Source organism: Meleagris gallopavo, chromosome 14 (genome assembly GCF_905368555.1).
Source record: "Meleagris gallopavo chromosome 14, MGAL_WU_HG_1.1, whole genome shotgun sequence".
Taxonomy (NCBI): Eukaryota; Metazoa; Chordata; class Aves; order Galliformes; family Phasianidae; genus Meleagris; species Meleagris gallopavo.
This window is the reverse complement of record NC_139417.1, coordinates 1,949,660-1,967,483: the sequence shown is the minus strand read 5'-3', so window position 1 is coordinate 1,967,483 and position 17,824 is coordinate 1,949,660. Positions and strand designations below refer to the sequence as shown.

General features: G+C 41.2%; 1 protein-coding gene across 3 annotated transcripts in view; it reads left to right on the top strand.

Moving 5' to 3' along the window:
• POC1A (POC1 centriolar protein A) overlaps window positions 1-17,458 on the top strand; it is a 53,725-nt gene extending 36,267 nt beyond the window's left edge. For 2 of the 3 annotated variants that reach the window (XM_019619997.3, XM_003209961.5), the window contains exons 10-11: window positions 6,439-6,579; window positions 17,179-17,458. In XM_019619997.3, coding sequence (XP_019475542.1) covers window positions 6,439-6,579; window positions 17,179-17,277 — 240 coding nt within the window. In that variant the 3' untranslated portion in view covers window positions 17,278-17,458. The remainder of the gene's footprint in view (window positions 1-6,438; window positions 6,580-17,178) is intronic. The other variant, XM_019619998.3, reaches the window with a different exon arrangement.
• Window positions 17,459-17,824: the final 366 nt, after the last annotated feature.

The window sequence follows — 17,824 nt, the reverse complement described above, 5'->3', positions numbered from 1 at the left end:
ATGAAAGAAGGCTGTGATGAGTAGGAATTACAGTCACGACTGGTGTAAAAGCATAAAGCACAAAAATGTGATAAGAAAGAATGCTAAAACTGTCTGATATAAATTATAAGTATGTGTTAATGTAGGTGCGAGAGGTTCTAAGTGCTAGATCAGAATTATGGAGACTGAAATGCTTACTTACCATTTACAAACTAATAACTGCTGCTACAAAGTGTTGCCTGATTGCCCTGGAAACGTCAGGTAAGGGCAAACACGATGGGTGCTGTGTGAAGCTTGGGGGAAGAAGTGTCTTACAGTCCTGTATCTTGATTTAGTTTTTGGATTTGATCTAGAATCTAATGGGTACAAGTAAAATTATGCCCTAAGCTGAAATACTGAGCGGTGAAGACCACAGGAAAGTCCTAATAGTCATAGATTTTTGCCTGTTGTTTCATATGTATGGGCTCCTACAGTTGTTGTGGGATCAGAATAGGAGCAAAAGGGCTGGTCTGTATGAAGAGCTGCGCTGGATAGGATCAAAGGACCTGTTCTCAGAGCTGGTATGTTATTGAAAGTATTTACTTATCTCCAATGGGTTGTTTTTCAGAGAAGGTAGATGACAATGTGTTTTACTCTGGGGTTTGATTGTGGGTGTTTTTTGTTGTGTTTTTTTTTTTTCAGATACGAGGAAAGCTTTGTACATGCAGCTATTGCTGACATGGGTGTACAATAACACTTGTTTCTCTGTGGGATGGATTTGCTGCTATTGCTTGGCAAATTCCAAGAAGGCAATGTATGGTGAAGTGTAATGAGCAAATGCTAGACAATTCATATCATGTGGACAGTTGGAAAGTGCTTGGGTATTTCTCTATATTCATACTTGCTGAAGATGATGAATGATAAGAAAAATATTGAATGAGCCAAGTTGGTAAACGTTTTAATGTAAAGTTATGAAAAATAGGAAATACTAATTGATGAAGGGATTCCTTACTCAATCTTACCTGTAATTATAGCCATTCTTTTGGCACCTTACCACTTGTTGTGCCAAGTACTTCTCTAGGCAAAGAAGGGATGATGAGGAGGAGACTTTCCATCTCATCCTCTGATTCTTTTTGCTGTTGCATCAAACTTTCTAAGGAGAAATACTTGAATTGCAAGCTTTAACATAGGGAAAGGTGGCTTCTCATGTTCAAGAGGCAGTGAAAAGCCTGTGAGTTTTGTGAGTGCTTTGCTTGTTTGTCTCAGGGTGTCCTGGTGGGAGAGGTAACTGGTACAGCAGAGCAGAAAACGTAAGGTGATGATCTGGAGGTGTTTTTCTTGCTGCCTCAGCTGTGAATCCTGCAGCCATATAACCTAAATGCTATTTTTCCTGAGACCAGCAGGCTTCTTGGTTTGGAGGTAAGCTCTAGGATAAGTTCAAATGATAAAGGCAGCAAGTATTTAATTACCATCTCTCAGAAGACACAGGTTAGTTTTTAGCTCCCGATGTGCTGAGATCTGCCCATGTGAGTGGTCTTTTGGGAGGCTGAGCTCACGTGGGGAGAGATGTAAAGTTGTCCTCTGTCACTCTTCTGCTAGGAAATCCTCATGGTGGTGGTGTTTATTTGTTTTTCAAGTTTAAGTGCCCAGATATTTTAATTGTAGTTGGCTCTGTTGAAGGTAAATTATAGTCAATTTCAGAGCTACCTGGTTGAAAGCTAATGACAGCAGATTTGGTGAGGATCAGGAAGAGCAGTGCTTCCATGGAAAGGGCTTTTGATGAGAAGATAAATAGCTCATGACTTCTCCAATGGGCCTTTTGTTAAGATGATAGACATTTAGGCCTCTTTTTACACTGCTAAGTGTACAATTTTCTCCAGAAGGTATTGGATTATGTTTATTTCTTTAGTATCTATTTCTCCAAAACAGATTGGAAACTTAATTCCCTGTGTAGTCCATGAGACTTTGTACAGACTGTCATTTCTGCACGATTCTCTTGCATTTTGACTCAGAAGCCCTTCCTGAACAAACAAGAGCCTGAATAATTATCAGCTGCAATTCTTTTTTTTGTTTGTTTGTTTGACAAGTAATTGGTACAAAAGCTGAAGTTCTGGCAGCGGTGGTAAGTCATAAATTGTTTCAAAGAAAAATGTGAGCAGTGGTTTGGGCTCTCTCTCTGAAGCCCATAAGCTGATCTTCCAAACCCAGCTCCACCTTCCTTCTGCAGTGTTGACCTTGGGCGCCTTTGGTCTCCGTGCTGACTGCAGCACTTCAGTCTTTGTGTAAATAAATTCTTCCTGAATCATTCAGAGGCCAGATGTGCTTTTTCTTTTTTTAACCTTGTGGATTCCAAACTATCTCCAGTTTTGGCATCCGTTAATACTTACAAGTCAGTGTGTACTTTTTTTTAATTGCTGTGAAATTCTCTCCTAGAAAGGCACAGCTGGAGCTCTCTTCAGCTGAATGTAGATGTGTATTTCTGTTTGCATCTCCTTCACCTTGGTCTATTTATTGCCTTAGAATTTCTCTCACAGTTCTTAATAATATCTTCAACAGGGTTATCCTTTGGGTTAAATGTGGCCTGCAAGTTGTTGTGGGTTTTTTTGTTGTTGTTGTTTTGTTTTCCAATTTGCTTCTCACCTTATTTCTCTGAGGATTTTTTTCCCCACTCTGGGAAGCTTCAGCCTGGCATATGGTTACCTTCCTCTTGGAATAGGTAGGTAGATTTTTTACTTACATGAGTGACAATGATGAACGCTCAAGATAAGCTGCTTCTGCTTTCCGTGCTACTCTGCTGTCCAAGCAGAACCTGCTAAGGAAGGACTGTCTTACTACAGCTGACTGTGGGACGTTAAAGGCATCTCCAAGGGGGTTGGAACTAGCTGATCTTACAGGTCCTTTTCAATCCAGGCCATCCTATGTAAGGATGATCACAGAATCATCATTTGCAAGTGGTGCAGTTGCAGCTGATTACTCATAGCTGTCTGATTTTCACTCTCCTTTTTGTTGAAGGGATTCCACTCATAAGGCTATTGTAACCTGTGACCTCACATTTTTGCAAGGAGACACAAGTTCAGCAGGAACAGAGGAAAAGGCTTCTTATTTTTTTCAAACTGTTCCTTCTGATGCGGACAGAAGGATTCTCTGCTGCGGTCTGTGCCTGAAGAGGCTGTACTTGCCCCAATTCTTCTGGGAGGTATGAAGGGACTTTCCTTAATTTAGGATGGAATAATTAAGCATGGAAGGTGTTCAGCAGGCTGCCTTAATGCTCTTGGAGAATAACGTCACCAGAAGTCTCAGTACCAAAGCATGGTTATGTGTGGAAATGAGCTGCCATAGGAACAGAAATATAGAAAGGAAATCTGGTGGGAGGAACGTTCACCACATAACCCCTCCGTTTCATTGTTGAAAAATTTGGATCCAAATGAGCTCTGGAGTTCAACTCTTAACTGATCAGGGAGTAACACTTAGTAGCAATTCCAGGTTTATTTATTCATAGCAGGAGGCCTGAATTTACCCAAGCAGAGCTGCATTGGTTTCCTGTGCCCTTCTCTGTGTCTCAATTTGTGAATTTGCAGCAGAGCAAAACAAGTATTTTCACTGTTCTCCATTGCTGCCCACTTCGTGAGCAGATAGTGGCAGCATTTCTTCATAGAAGGTCTTCCTAGAAGCCTCTGTTCATTGGTAGCCCTGTAAGGTTCTGTTTTGGCTTTTTGTTGTCTTTGCCATAGGAAACTATATTTTTCTCAGGCTAGTGAGTTTTGCCTCTATGTTGCTCTTCCCCCTGAAATTCTTGAGTTTACTTTTCCACTGATCTGGCCTGTGAAAATAGCAAAGAGTGTGCAGGGTAAACGAACAGAAGCCCATGTTCTGTGTTTCTGAGTTTGAACATTTTTTTACGTGTTACTTCAGACAGTTTGTCAGATTTTTTCCATCTTGTCTTGAAGAAGGACTTGGGTGAGAAGAAGAGGCTGAATACATGTTCCTGTATTCTCCCAACCTGGTCTTCCCAGAGGATTTGAATGGCTGCAACAACCTGCAGCAGTTTTCCCAACAGTGGCTTCCTTAGTGTTCTGGTTTGACAAGATTTTTTGTGAAAGTAAGATTTTAACTTTTTGTTCTCTTACAGTGAATAGATTTGTTCTTTAAGGCTTTTGAACGATCAAACCTCAAGGTTGACCCCCTCTTTAGAGGCCAGAATAAAAATTGCCTTTTTAGTTCGGCACCATCTCAGGTTAATCGAGATGAATTCACCCACTTAAGTTGCTACTGTATGTGGCTGTTGTAATGCTTGGATTATAATTCAAAGTGAAGAGATGGAGTCAAGATTTATATATTGTTCCAATCTGCCATTCTGTGTGAGGTTAGGGAGATGGGTGAAGATGCCTCAAGCTTTTGTGTTGGTTTTTTTTTCCAAGATTTTTTTCATAAGACCTCAAACTCTACCGCTGAAATCCAAACTTCCACTGAGTGAAATAGCAAATAGGCATGTTGTGTTTTATGTCCTTTCTATCTGTCTAGTATGGGGAAGCTACGTTTACGTGTGTGTGTGTGTGTGCGCGTGGCAGTCGTAGGTATATAACCTACACAGGCATGGCAATGCTTGTGCAACATACACACAGGTACTTCATTAGGAGGAGATGAATGATGCAGAAGAGCACAAGCTGGAAGTTGTTGTTCACACTTCGTGAGAACACTCTGTATGGTTTGCATTTTGCCTTGGAATCTGTTGCTTTTGATGTGGAAGAATCTGTAGCAGGAGAATCTAAGTTGATGGATAGACATTTTGCTTCAGTGTTCAGCAGTTTTTCTTGGGAACTTTTCCCAAGAGCAACCTTAAATGCAGTCAGAGAGCAGTAGCTCAATTTCTGGTGGAAATCATTCCCTACAATTCTCTTGTCTGTGTTTCTGTTCCTATAGTGGCATATGTGGAGAGCAAAGCAGCATTTTTTGCATCATCCACTGCAATTTCATGACTGATGCAATCTATTCTGTAGTTAACCCTTGCCTCAACCTCCTCATCAACATTACAATAATTGGTTACAATGCTGTTTATAGATTTCATGAAAGGTTAAATAAGGGACCTCTGGAATGAAGGCTGATGAATGAGGGTTGGGCTTTGTGTGTCCTGTCCCAGGGAACATATTCTGCCTGGACTTTCCTTTCCAACCAGCCTTGATTGAAAAAACAGTGAGCTGAGTGCCTGTAGACTCTCTTTATGTTTTTATCTGAAAAGAAATCTTATTATGCTAAACAGTTCTGGTTTTTAAAGTTACATTAAACATTCTGAATGGTCTTTTTGCATCAAATACAGTGAGGTGAATGATTAAGTGCAGCACTAAAAACGCCTTCACAGCAATGTATGAGTGTAGAGATGGAAGCTACTCATAGAGACTGTTTTTCAGTCTGTCTGGATCCCTTTCTTTTTTTGTCACTTCTCCAAACTTCTGTCATTTACATGAGCAGTAAGTCCCATCCATGGGATAGAACTGCACCAGGCATCAGACCGTGGAGAACCATGTTTTAAGCTCTGAGTTCTTGGATTTATATCCAAACAATGGCTGTTAGTGTAAGGTAAAAGGAAGTTGTCTGCAATTGCTGAGTAATGTGTTGGTTGGCTAAATTGTTCAGTTAGATAAATTGTAAACTTCTGCTGGGGATAATGCAGACAATTAGCACAAATAGTGCTTGTTCTAGAAGGAATATAGCGTTTTGAAAGAAAAAGCTCCTTAATAAGGATCTGTATATGTTTTTAAAACTTAATTTCTTCTGAATGAAATATTCAGACTTGCATAACTAAAACAATGAAATTGAAATTTCAGAGTAATCTTGTACAATTAATCTCACTGGGGAGGGAAGACTGGTTCAAGATTAAAAAGAAAAATAAATTATCAGGGTTAAATCAAAGCTGTGTAATGCATGTTGGATCATTTTGCTTTCAGTTCTACATTGTTGCTTTCTTACAACTAACAGACCGTGGAGGGAACCTTTTGCTGCACAAGGCACTAAACCTTTTCTTCCTTTCACTGTTGGAATTAAATAATTTGACTCTTGTCAGGATAGCTTATTTAATTCTAAAGCTTAGAGAGAGCACTTTGTGTGGCTCCATTTAATATCCATTTACCAGCACAATCTGTGCCTGTACATGAACATGCACAGCTTTTTCATCGTACAGAACTTGAGCCTTTCAGGATTGCTTCAGCATTGTTATCTAAGCTTTGCCTTTCCTGATGCAGGCTTTAGAAACAAAATGCACACATACTGCCAACAAAAATCATGCCACTGCAGACTGTGAAGACTGATGAGATTGCAGCAGCTTTTCTTTTTTCAGCCATGGCAAGAACAAATACTTAAATTTCTCTTGCCCTTTCAGACTGTTTCCCAACATAAATTGTCCTTCAGTGTTTACCCTCCATAAAACAGAAAATCTTTTCTAGTTGTTTCTGTCGCAATAGCAGACTATATTGTTTATTTTTTTAGCCATCAGAAATGGATTGTGGTGTTCATCTTAAGAAAACAAAGTCTCAGGATGCTGGTAGGAACCATGAACGGCAAGAGGAGGATGTCCACATTGCAGATACCTTGGAGCATATTATAGGACAGCTGGATGTTCTGACTCAGGTATGGTGTGCTATTTGATTTTATAATGAAGTTTTCCAGTAGCTTCATAGAATAAATGTGGCTAGTCCAAAATCTCTGCTTTTTAGTGGTTAATTGATGAATCTCTTTTGATCTATCAGCATATCTCAGTTCTCTCACATTGTAACTTCTAATTCAGGCTCTCTATTAGCCAAAGTTTATCCAGGGTAATAACTGAAGGAGTGGCTAAAATTGCAGGCAGTAGAACTCTGTGTCAGTGAGTAACTGGCTGGTTACTCCTCCTTCCCCAGTTATACTGTATTCTGTAGGTAAACTCAGATCACCCTATCCCCTCCCCCCCCAACATTCACCTATACCATTCAATTTCTGCAATATTCTTTCCTCATCTTACATATCTGGGCCCTCCTGGGCCCCATCTCTCAAATGAGCTTTTCACCTACAACTAGCAAACAATTAATCCCTTGCAAAGCATTCACATGCTGTTTTTCCCCAGAGACCTAAAGATGCTGGAATGGCATCAACTGTTAATGATCATCTATCACAGTGTGTGTTAGCTCTGTCCCTAAATTCTTCTTAAGCGATCTTTTCTGTCTAACCAAATCATTATCATTATTATTTCTGTTAGGAAATGTTTGTTTCTGACCATTTCTTGGGGCTAGATTTCACTGCATATTTTTGAGGGATCTGAGAAGTGGGGAGAAGGCATGGGGTGGTAAACACCATTGATCTGGAGAGCACAACATTGTGATGAGAAGGAAAAAAACTGTGTGGGAGTTCTTTTCTGCAAGTTTGAATGTTGTTTCTGGGGAAGAGCAAGCAGATGTTTAACACTGAATATTGAACACACCTAGTTACTGGTTTGAGTTGGCTCTTTTTTCTTCAGAGAAGTACATGTTATCCAAAAAGAAGTTTAGGATGATGCACTGGAGTACCCAACAAGTATTGAAGAACAGCTGATTTAGGGATATAAAGCATTGTAGGACTATAGACAGTCTAAAATAGAGTGAAAACCAAAAGATATTGAAATTCATTCGGCAGGAATGCAAGAAAACACTTTTCTGTAGTCTTTAGAATCTTCAGTACGCTGGAGGAAGAAAGCTCTTCTATGACATTGGTTCTGCTTTTTTATGATGAAAATACAACCTAGTATATGCACAAAATATTTTACTGTTTTTTGTCTCCATAGTAAGTTTGGAATGTGATATTTATCTTTAATTACACAAATCAGATCCATGGTTCTGATGAAGTATGTGTAATGTCTCCTTTTCAACTTCATAGGTACTTAGAGGGAGCAAATATTGCAGTAAACAGCATGTGTGGGGTTTAAACTAGATAAAAGCAATGCAAACATCTCTGCAAGTCATTGCATAACTGAAAAAAAAAATCTAAATGTTATTTTAAACCTAGCAAAAAGGGAGTGAAGTAGAGATCACTGGGGGAGGAATAAATTAGTAGGTTTTAGGATAAAATTGAAACTAGCCTGAAATTATAGTGTTAAAAAAAAAAAAGGCAAAGCAAACAAAAAAGTAGAAGCTGCTTTGAGTAATTGTGCATTCAGCAACCTTTCAGCTGTAGCTTTTTTTTTGCCATCTGTACAGTACTTTATTTTCCTTTGATTCTAGTCTATTGTATTTTGTTTTAACACCATGCGTATGCACAAGGAAATGTACCCAACGTGTTGTTCAAAAGGTTTCATAATTCTTCATTATAATTTTAGCGTTGTAATATTTAGGAGTGAAACAAGTCTGCACAAAACTGTCAAGCTTATGCAAATGAACATGGAAGAATCCCTTATGTTTAGAGTAGGAGAGGAGATTCCTGAAGGAGGAGGAGCAAGGTGCAGTTAGCAGGGCAAAGAAGCAGAAGGTAACAAAAAGGAACCTGCTTGTGTAGCTGCACTTTTTTTTTCTTCTCCTTGTGGGCATGCTGTGCAGGTGAGTTATAACAGAGAAGGGAGCACAGAGCTGTCAAAGGCACCTTTATCACCTCTTTCAACCTTTTATCACCTGGTCAACACCAATTAAGTGTTGTCCAGGTGGAACCACAACATGCTGGCTGCTAGCTGAGATCTGAAGAGGAAACAGCAGCAGTGATCGTTGGATGGTTGTCTTTCTTGGCTGTTCCTTTCAGAGCATAACAGAGCACTGCTTCCTGCATGTTGCAGGCTCAACCTAATGTATATTTTTACAGTTTCACCAGCTTTGGAGTTGGCGACTTCTTTCTGTGAAAGGACACCACTGCTTCTTTTAAAAAATGCTTTCACAAATTAACAACAATAAGTTTTCACAAAGAAATAAGACATCCCAGGCTTCATCATTTTTCTCCCTTCAAGAAAGGCTGAGGCTATACCAGTAGTCTCTCAGTGCTCTGTTAAAAGTCACTGCTACATAATTCCTGAGTACTGCTCACTTAAAGATAACACTAACAGCATAAGTGGGTCGATATTTTTAAGCCCTTTTCTTAGCTGAAGAGAAAGGACAGGCATACCTCACCAGCACCCCAAGAATATTTCCAAGAAATGTTCTATTGATATAGCTACCCGTGAGTTTACCAACAATTTCTCATTGGTTGGCAGTGCAAGGAGCTTGGGAACTTTTCTGCTGTGACACCTTGAGTTCCTGCTCTCTTTGTGCTTATCATAGTTTCCAACACTGTATCAATATAGTGTGGAGGAAACTTGAAGTTGTGATAAACTATTCTGCAAAATGATGCAAATGTAAAATTATCGAGTCTATCATTTTTGTAGCATTTCCTTAGCTATCATTTCAAGGTTTATTGTGGTAAACATTTTATAATGTAAAAGAGGGCAGGAGAAAAATTTTCTGCTGAAAGTGGTAATAGCAAGAAATTATCTGAGCACTGTCATCTCTTGCTGGCACACAGCTTTGTTCTGCGCCACACGCTTGAAGCTGCATTGTCTGCTGCTCATCCATTACCAACGCCTTCACTCTGTTGCTAATAGATCTCTGGATGGAGTGTCATGCACCTGAAGGTAGCAGGATTGTTTTTGTTCTATTAAGAGGTATCTTCCTGCCAGCCACCAAATGGAAGTAGAAACACTTAAAAAGCAGTAAGGCATCAGCGCGCAGCAGGATGCATGGTACAGCCTTGTTTCTTCACTTGGCTCTTCTCATCAGGTTTCTCTAATAAGAGCAGAGCAAACTAGTGTCTGTTGCTTCAACATCGAGCAGTAGCTGTTACCACTAATAGATGTGCTTCTTTTTTATGTTGTGAAATTCTTACTGTGATATCACTGCGTCAGGGGATAAGGGAAGAGCCATTGGTGTCATCTATCTCGACTTCAGTGAGGCTTTGATACGGTACCCCACGACACCCTTCTCTCCAAATTGGAAAGATGTGGATTTGGTGGGTGGAATCTTCAGTGGATGAAGAACTGGCTGCAGGGTGGAGTCCAGAGGGTGGCAGTCAGTGTCTGGATGGAGATCAGCGATGTCTCCCAAGGATCGGTGCTGGGGCTGATACTCTTTTATATCTTCATCAGTGACATCAACTGTGGGGCTGAGTGCACCCTCAGCAGGTTTGCTGATGACACCAAGCTGTGGGGTTTGGTCAGTACAGCACAGGGAGGGAAGGGATGCCATCCAGAGGGACGTAAACAATGAGCAATGGGCCCATGTGAACCTCCTGAGGTTCAACAAATCCAAATGCAAGATGTGCACCTGGGTTGAGGTGACCCTCGCTACCAATACAAGCTGGGGGATGATGGCCTTCAGAGGTCCCTTCCAAATCTGAGGATTCTGTGGTTCTATGATTTTATTCTTAAATGTTTTGACAGCATCCTTCAAGTATGGTTTGATAAAACCTTTCTCTTCTCCTCTTCACCAGCAAGCTGTAATTGTAAGTAAGAAAGTGATCTAATGAGACCTGACAGCAGCTCCATATTTTGTTCTAAACGTGTCTGTAGACAATATTTCCCATGAAAATAAAGAAGTTAGTCTTTGACTGCCTCTGTCATGTGAGTGGCACATGCTCGATAATCTTGCTATCTTGAAATATGACGTGAAGTCATTTGCATTCATTGTTGGCTTATTGAGAGATGCCCTGGTGCCCTTCTGTAGGAAACTGGGCAATTCGAATCCAGTAACGGAATGAGAAGGATGGGAGTGATGAGCACGCATCGTGTAAGCCTTGCTCCTCCCTCTCCTGCAGTTTTGTATCTTGCCAGTGTCTAAACAATTTATTAAAATCCTCTTATTTACTGTTATTTCAGAGATGTGAAAATGAAGAAAGGGATTTTTGTTTGTCTGTTTACAACTAAAGACTGGATCTCAGTATCTCAGTGTGTATCCAGAGGGGTGGGAATGAAGATTAAAGGTGTTGTGTTTTTGTTTTTCTTGGATAACTTATCCTTCAAATTGTGGAGTGTAAAGGTGGTTTTCAGCTGAAACCAAAATGGAGCAGATACTAAGAACACGTATTACTTGGTGTGCGTATCTGAAATGCATTTTCTGCGCTTGCAGCTGAGCTGCTCAGCTGGAGTAGGATTGTCTGTGAGTAAGCATCCTGGCTTCAGTGGAAAATTTGCATTTGCAGTAGTTATATTAAACAGCTTGTATGCTCTTGCCTTCACTCCAGACACTTGCAGGTGTCTACTATGAAAAAAGACTGCGAGAAATGAGATGCTTCCTAATTAAAACTAACTGTGTGTGTGCAATGCATGTAATACAGATGATTAATATCAAGCTTACACCGTACATTTTAGGGAAACAATCCTTAAAGTGTGTGTTAGAATAAATGTCATCTCTTTTCTGAGAGGTATTAAACCTGTTGCGTAATCCATGTTCAATAAAGTAAATCCTTACACAGTGACAAGCAGTTAGAAGTAAAGAAATGATTTTATTGGTCGCAAAAGCTGCTACCTGTGCCTTGCACAAATGTCCTGGTTGATATGTTGCTTGTAATATCTGAACTGCTGCTGGCTATGGGAGCTCCCAGCAGGTAGGAGAAAGCAGCAGACAGGTTTTTTTTTTTCCAAAAGAAGTGGTTTGAAATCCAAACCATCATTAAAGAAAAAAAAAAAGCATTCAAATCGGAAAAGTGTGAAATGCTAGATGAATTTCATTTTTAAATCTTAATTAAAAGAGCTTAGAGGTTGCTTTTCATGACTCAAAACCATCTCTTGGAGATGTGGCATCTTTGACCTCTTGCTCAAAATATATGAAGCACCCTGTTTCTTGCCAGTCCTCAATAAACTGTCATCTGAGTTATTATTTTCTGAAATGCATTTCTAAAATATGCTTGCTGTAAAATCTCTTCAGGCTTTTGTTTCTTTCTAAGACTGCCCGAGTTGCATGCACTTCCAGTGACTGCTGTGTTAGCACAGCCCTGCCCCGAGGCCAGGCTCTCAAAAACACCTCTTGTTTCCCTGCAGGTTCTGAGGACCTTCCCCTTCATGTAGCTGTTGGTGGGCAGATCTTTAAGAAGGATCCCTTGATGCTGCTTGATTAACTTGTTGTTTTTCAGCCACTGAGTAGCAGGAGCTGGGTGTGTTCAGCCGAGCGATCCTCCCAGAGTTAGATGGGGTAATGTGTAAAGGACACAATGCATCTTTGAGGCACATCATCATCCCTGTGGTTGAGAAGACCTCTGAGTGTTTTGGGGTTTCTAAACAATGTGCTGTACAGTCGTTTTCATCATGCATACCTGAATATTTTATCGTGGCTCATCTTAGTGTGCCATGTTTTGTTGCTGGACTCCGTGACCTGTGGAAACTGTAACAGTGCAGCTGTGTTCTCCTCCAGAAACTTTCACCCTATGCAAGTACTGTCAGTGTAGCTTTGTCTGATCAGTACTGAATCAACAGAGGCGTGATGAAATATTTTAGCAAGAGGTCTCTGCTTTGAAAGGCACAGTTAGAGATGCAGCTCACATGCCTTGAGTCTCTGCACTGCACAGAGCTCACTGTTACAGCTGTAGCTCATCTTCTTGCATTCTAGGATTGATTTTAATACACTGGTGTCCAAACTGATGGCTTGCCTGAGCTGCAGTGAGTGAAGGACTGATGTTTTGGTTGCTGGCCGGGGGTTGAGCTGGGCAGGGAAGAGCTACTGCCACAACAGCACAGTGTCAGAGGGCACGCTGCGTTACAGGCTGCATGCAGGTTGGATGTGTTTGATTTAATGCAATGAAGAACCTTTGCTGAGTTCCAGGGCCTGTTTGGCTGCTGTAACATTGGCGTTGACCATGCTGCTTGGTCTGGCAAAGTTGACAGTGGTAGAATTTTCAGGTACCTTGTGTGCTTTCTCTGTTGTAAAAGTTGAAATGAGGACTGTAAGTGATAACGCTGCTGCTGTCACTGTACCAAGCCCATTGCAGGACCACCAAAGCTGCTTCTGTACCCTTTCATTAAGGAGCACTGAACTGATTCAGGCATCTGAGAAAGTGGAGTGCTGGGAGGTGGAAGGAACACATATTTAGAAAAGCTCATCCAGTGTGTTTGTGGGCCTTCCTAACCCTGGCTGTGCAGCAGCTGTGACCTGTATGGCCCTGTCTGCCTGCTCCAGGGCTGAGTGTTTTGCAGAAGCAGATAGAGAATTTTGTGGAATTAGTGCTTGAAGCATAAGCATGAAAATTCATGAGGTTGCATTAAAGAAATATTGAGTGAGTGAAGACAGAATGATTAAATGAAACATTTCCATTCTGAAATAATCAATGTGCTGCCATTAAATCTGGCTGCCGTGAGATACTTGGTGCAGACAGGCTTTGTGAGTTTACCTTAGAGCTTGCGTTCGAAACAAGTAGGATGATGGAGCTTATTATATGGAGCTTATTTAAAATACCTCTGGCTTAGCAGATCTTGTTTTAATTTGGAAGGACGAGGCACTATCATCTTTTTCATGTGAAAAGTTACTAGTGCAACTTCAATGTGACTTGCTGCTCAAGTTCTCCCATGAGCCTCTTCATTTTTGCAGTTTACATCTAATACTTTAAACTATCATTTGTGGAAGGAGGTGGTTTTTTCTGTAAACATGCAGATATATGGCTACGTGGATGAGAACTGTTTCTCTGCTAGCTTATTTTACTCACTGTTTAGAGAAAGTGTAGGTACCGCTGAACCCACTCGTTAGCATTTGCTGAGGAGGGACCCTTCTGCCTCCCTTTGATGCAGCGTTTTTATAATGCAATTTACTTTCTATACTTTTGGGCCTCTTTGGGGCTTAACCATTTTTATGGAAAGCTGGGTAACCACAGGGAGTCACAGCTGGACTCTTCAAACAAAACAGTCTGCATGCCACCTGCATGGCAGGAGTCAGAGCAACTAAGCCTGCAAGTCCAGGTCAGAGCTTACCTGTCTCATTGTGCAGATCCATGTGCCATCCATCCCCTTTGTGTTCTGCTCTTCTGTGCTGCATCGTTTTCCCTCTCTGCTGGTCCCATAAGGTGAAGAGAAGGAGAGGCTGTTGCGTGGAATCTGTAAAGATGCTGAAAGATATGTTTGGGTTTTTTTTTTCCCTCATCAAGTAGATAGTCAGTCCCTAGATGAACGGTCCCTGTAAGGAACTTCTGAGCTTCACTGTCAGCAAGGAGAAGCTTTAAACAGCCACAGCATTGCATGTCCTAGCTTTTTCCATCAACATAGTGAATAAGCACAGCTGCTTATGGCATCCAGCCCAGAGTGCTGCTACAGGTAAGCAACATAAAGCCTCTTCAACTTTCTTTGTTACTTAACATACGCCTAGAAGTTTAAAACATGGTATTACACTCCTAACATCATTATAAGCTGATGCAAAGAATTAAAGAATGATGGATTCATAGCACAGAGATGTAATCGTTCCAGTGTCTTCGTGCTTTGTGATTAGAAATCCCTATTTTACAATTGTCATTAGATTGTCTGATGGTTTTTCCCTTTCTAACATTCCTGCATTTGCTGCCTGTTCTTTTGCAGGCAAATGTGGTTTTTTGATCCATTGAAAGGAAAATGCTGTCTTCATAAATTGACACGTCAGATAGGAAAGAAAAAACTGAAGAGGTAGAAATAATACTACTTCTTATTTGATGCATAATAACTCAGCAGAAAACTGACAACCATTAGGGATGGAGTGAACTTTACTTCTTACAGAAGTAAAACTAGGAACCTACTTCTACGTTCAGTGCAGAATGGGATTTCATGATATGGTTTGTGATGTCAGGAATGGAGGAAACCAGAGCAGCATTACGTCCCTTGTCCTTTACTCAATCAAACCCTCTCTCATCCCCAGCTTGTTAGGCATCCTGTAGCCCAGTGGGCACTGCATTGTTTATGTTTTTATGCTCTGGTTCCGTGCTCAGTACTTGGTTTTAGTTAACTAAAAGTTAACCACAGGGACTTGTCTCATTGCTTTCCAAAATGTGCTGCAGGGTATGATGAGGAATGTCACCTGAGGAACACAGATGTCCTTTGCTCTGAACTCTGCTGCTCGGGTTTTCTGTGGGCAGTGGAGGAACTGGTTTCTGCTGGCATTCAGCTGGGCTCTGCTTATCTGTAATCCTCAGAAGAGGCCAGCTGGATTGCCCCACAAGGCTCTGCAAAAGCTTTGTGGGGCAATCTTGAGGCTGACAGGAGTGTTCAGCTGTGTGGTGGTGTCCCCACTGAAAGTATTTAATTTGAATTACAGAAAAGATGTTGATAAAAGCTGAAACTGTTGCAGGATTGTACTTGGGCCACCGTCACTACAATAACATGGGGGAATGAGATGGGAAGTTTATCATCATGTAAGCAAATAAGACTGCTTCATGTCTCAGCTTAGGGGAGGATGAAGCTGAATATTCTCCGGACCTTAAAAAGTAAATATGGTGCAAAGCTGTCTCTTTTATGTGGCTCTCCTCACCATTTTCCAGTGTGCAGTATACACGTGGGTAAGGCTTCTGATGCTGTGAGAACCTGAAGTCATAGAAATATAGAATTGCTCAGGTTGGAAAAGACCTTCAGGATCATCGAGTCCAACCACAACCCAACCATCCAACCCCAACTCTACCAACCCTCTGCTCAATCATGTCCCTGAGCACCGCATCCAAACGGTTTTCAAACGCATCCAGGGATGGTGACTCAACCACCTCCCTGCCGTAATCCTGCCATAGGGAAACGGTTTGAGTGCAAAGCTGCATCTGGTCAACCCGGACTGGTGGCATTTGTCTCCTTGGGTTGTTGGCTCATTACCTTCTTCAGCACCGGTTGAATACATGTGGTTTAATTTGCTTCCCAACAAGGGTTTGGTTTGTGAATAGGCCACAGAAACATTGTAAAGCTGTCAACTGAAAAGGAAGTAACCTTTTTGTGTGGAAGTTACTTTCTCTTTGCGTGGTGTGTGTATGTGTATATCAGTAATGGCATTTTTGTACTTTCCCACACCTTCCTATGACTGCGTATTTTAAGCACTGTGTATTCAAAATGGTCTGTGCTCATCAGCTCTTTGAATTCAGTCTTTCTCCTTTTTCTTCTCTAGTTTGCAAAACGGTGCTCACTACAAATTTATTGGAATGAAAATTACGTGAAAGTATTAGGCAGACAAGATCTTCCTTGCAGCTCTTCCTCAAATTCAACGTGCTCTGAAGTCCACTTTGTTTGTGCTTTGTTCCACTGCGCTGTGTGTAGCAGTGTGGTTGGCTCCTCTTAGCTCTGATATGCTGCCCGGGGCCTCAGCTAAGATCTGAGCTGTGTTTGGAGGGAGAAAAGAAGTGTATTATGGTGAATCTTATGATGCAAAGCCCTTTCTGACTTTGTCAAGACGAGGTGTTGCAGTGTGGCTGATGGAGATGGCTTTGTAGTAGTGCTTGGGGTTGTGCTTTCACCATGCCTGTGTTTTCACTTCATCCCTTCCAGCTGTTCCTCTCATTTCCCAAATGGTTTTGCAGGAGACGTTTCCTGGTCTATCAAGTGTCCTTAGCCAAACTATTTCCTTTCTTTGCATTTTAGTTTCCTCAGGAATGAAGTGGAGATAAAGAGACCTGCTTTCTTTTGTCGAGCACTTAGTCATGTGCTTATGAAATGCGCTATTTAAAGATTTTTTTATTTATAACTTCTATACAAAGAGCCCAAGTTTGTTTGAATTACTTTATTAAAGTCTGAGGTTCTGAACATCCTTTGTTTTTGACAGGGTATGTTATTGATGGCAGTAAAAATGCTCAGAATATGAAGCTATTGACTGCTCTTTATGGGTATTAAAGCATTAAATGTAATTACTGCCTATTATCAGTTATTCCAGTGTCTTTGGAATCTGAAAGTGGTTTTCCACAGATAGGTCTCTTGGTTACCTAAGAATGGTCCATTAAAGGATTTTCAGCAGAGGCTTTTATTGCTTCATGGTTAAAATGTTCTTGCTGTATACTCTGTCCATGATGACTTCAGCTTTAGGAGGAGCTAATAACAACCCCTTTGTGAGGTAAGCACAGAGAAATTTAGGCCATATGTTGAGGTATATGCTGCCAGTTTGAGTTTTAATTCACCTCCATCACCCCGCTGTGCTGCCTTACATTGGGAGGGTTCCTCGCCTGACCTGGTGGTACAGCTCTGAAATAGCTCAGAGTATTTCACTGAACACAGCATTCCATTGCCCGCTGACAACACAGCACAGAGCTTGTCTCTCTGAGTGGCTCGGTGGCAGCTTTCCTTTTGTCTTGCAGACAGTTTCCATCCTGGAGCAGAGGCTGACCCTCACGGAGAACAAGCTGAAGGAGTTTCTGGAAAACCAGCAGAAAATCATTCAGAACAAAGAGAATTGAGTTTGTGAAAGAGGAGCACTGCTGAAGGCCCTTGGAGGTTGCAGGGGTTTGTATTCCTAACAGACCGGGTAACTTTAGTGATTTGGAAAGTAATCAATTTTTAATTCATATGTACAGTTACTGTATCTGTAAATACAAAGCTTTGTTACTTTACTAAAATAAAAGATTTTTATTTATAAGAGTGGATGATTTTTGTGATTTCTCGTGTTTTCCAGGTACTGTAGTGAGGGGTCTGAGGACCATCTGAAAAGGTTTCATCTCCTGCCTTAGCTGCTGCTCAGTTAAAGTGTTTAAACGTTCTAGAGCTGCTAAATGGTTTGTTGCTGGCTATGTGGCACAAGCAAAAAGCTCCCAGAGTATCCTGGCCAGTGGGAGCTCTCCTCTGTTCTCAGATCACAGATCCTAGTTAGCACCTGTTGAATCGTCTGCCTCACCAACTTCCAGTTTTTGCCTGGCAAATTTGATGATGTGCATTAAATGCTGATTTTGTACCGAGGCTAGCCCAGTGGTGGGATTTAACCTGCTTCCTCATGCAGTTTGTGGAACG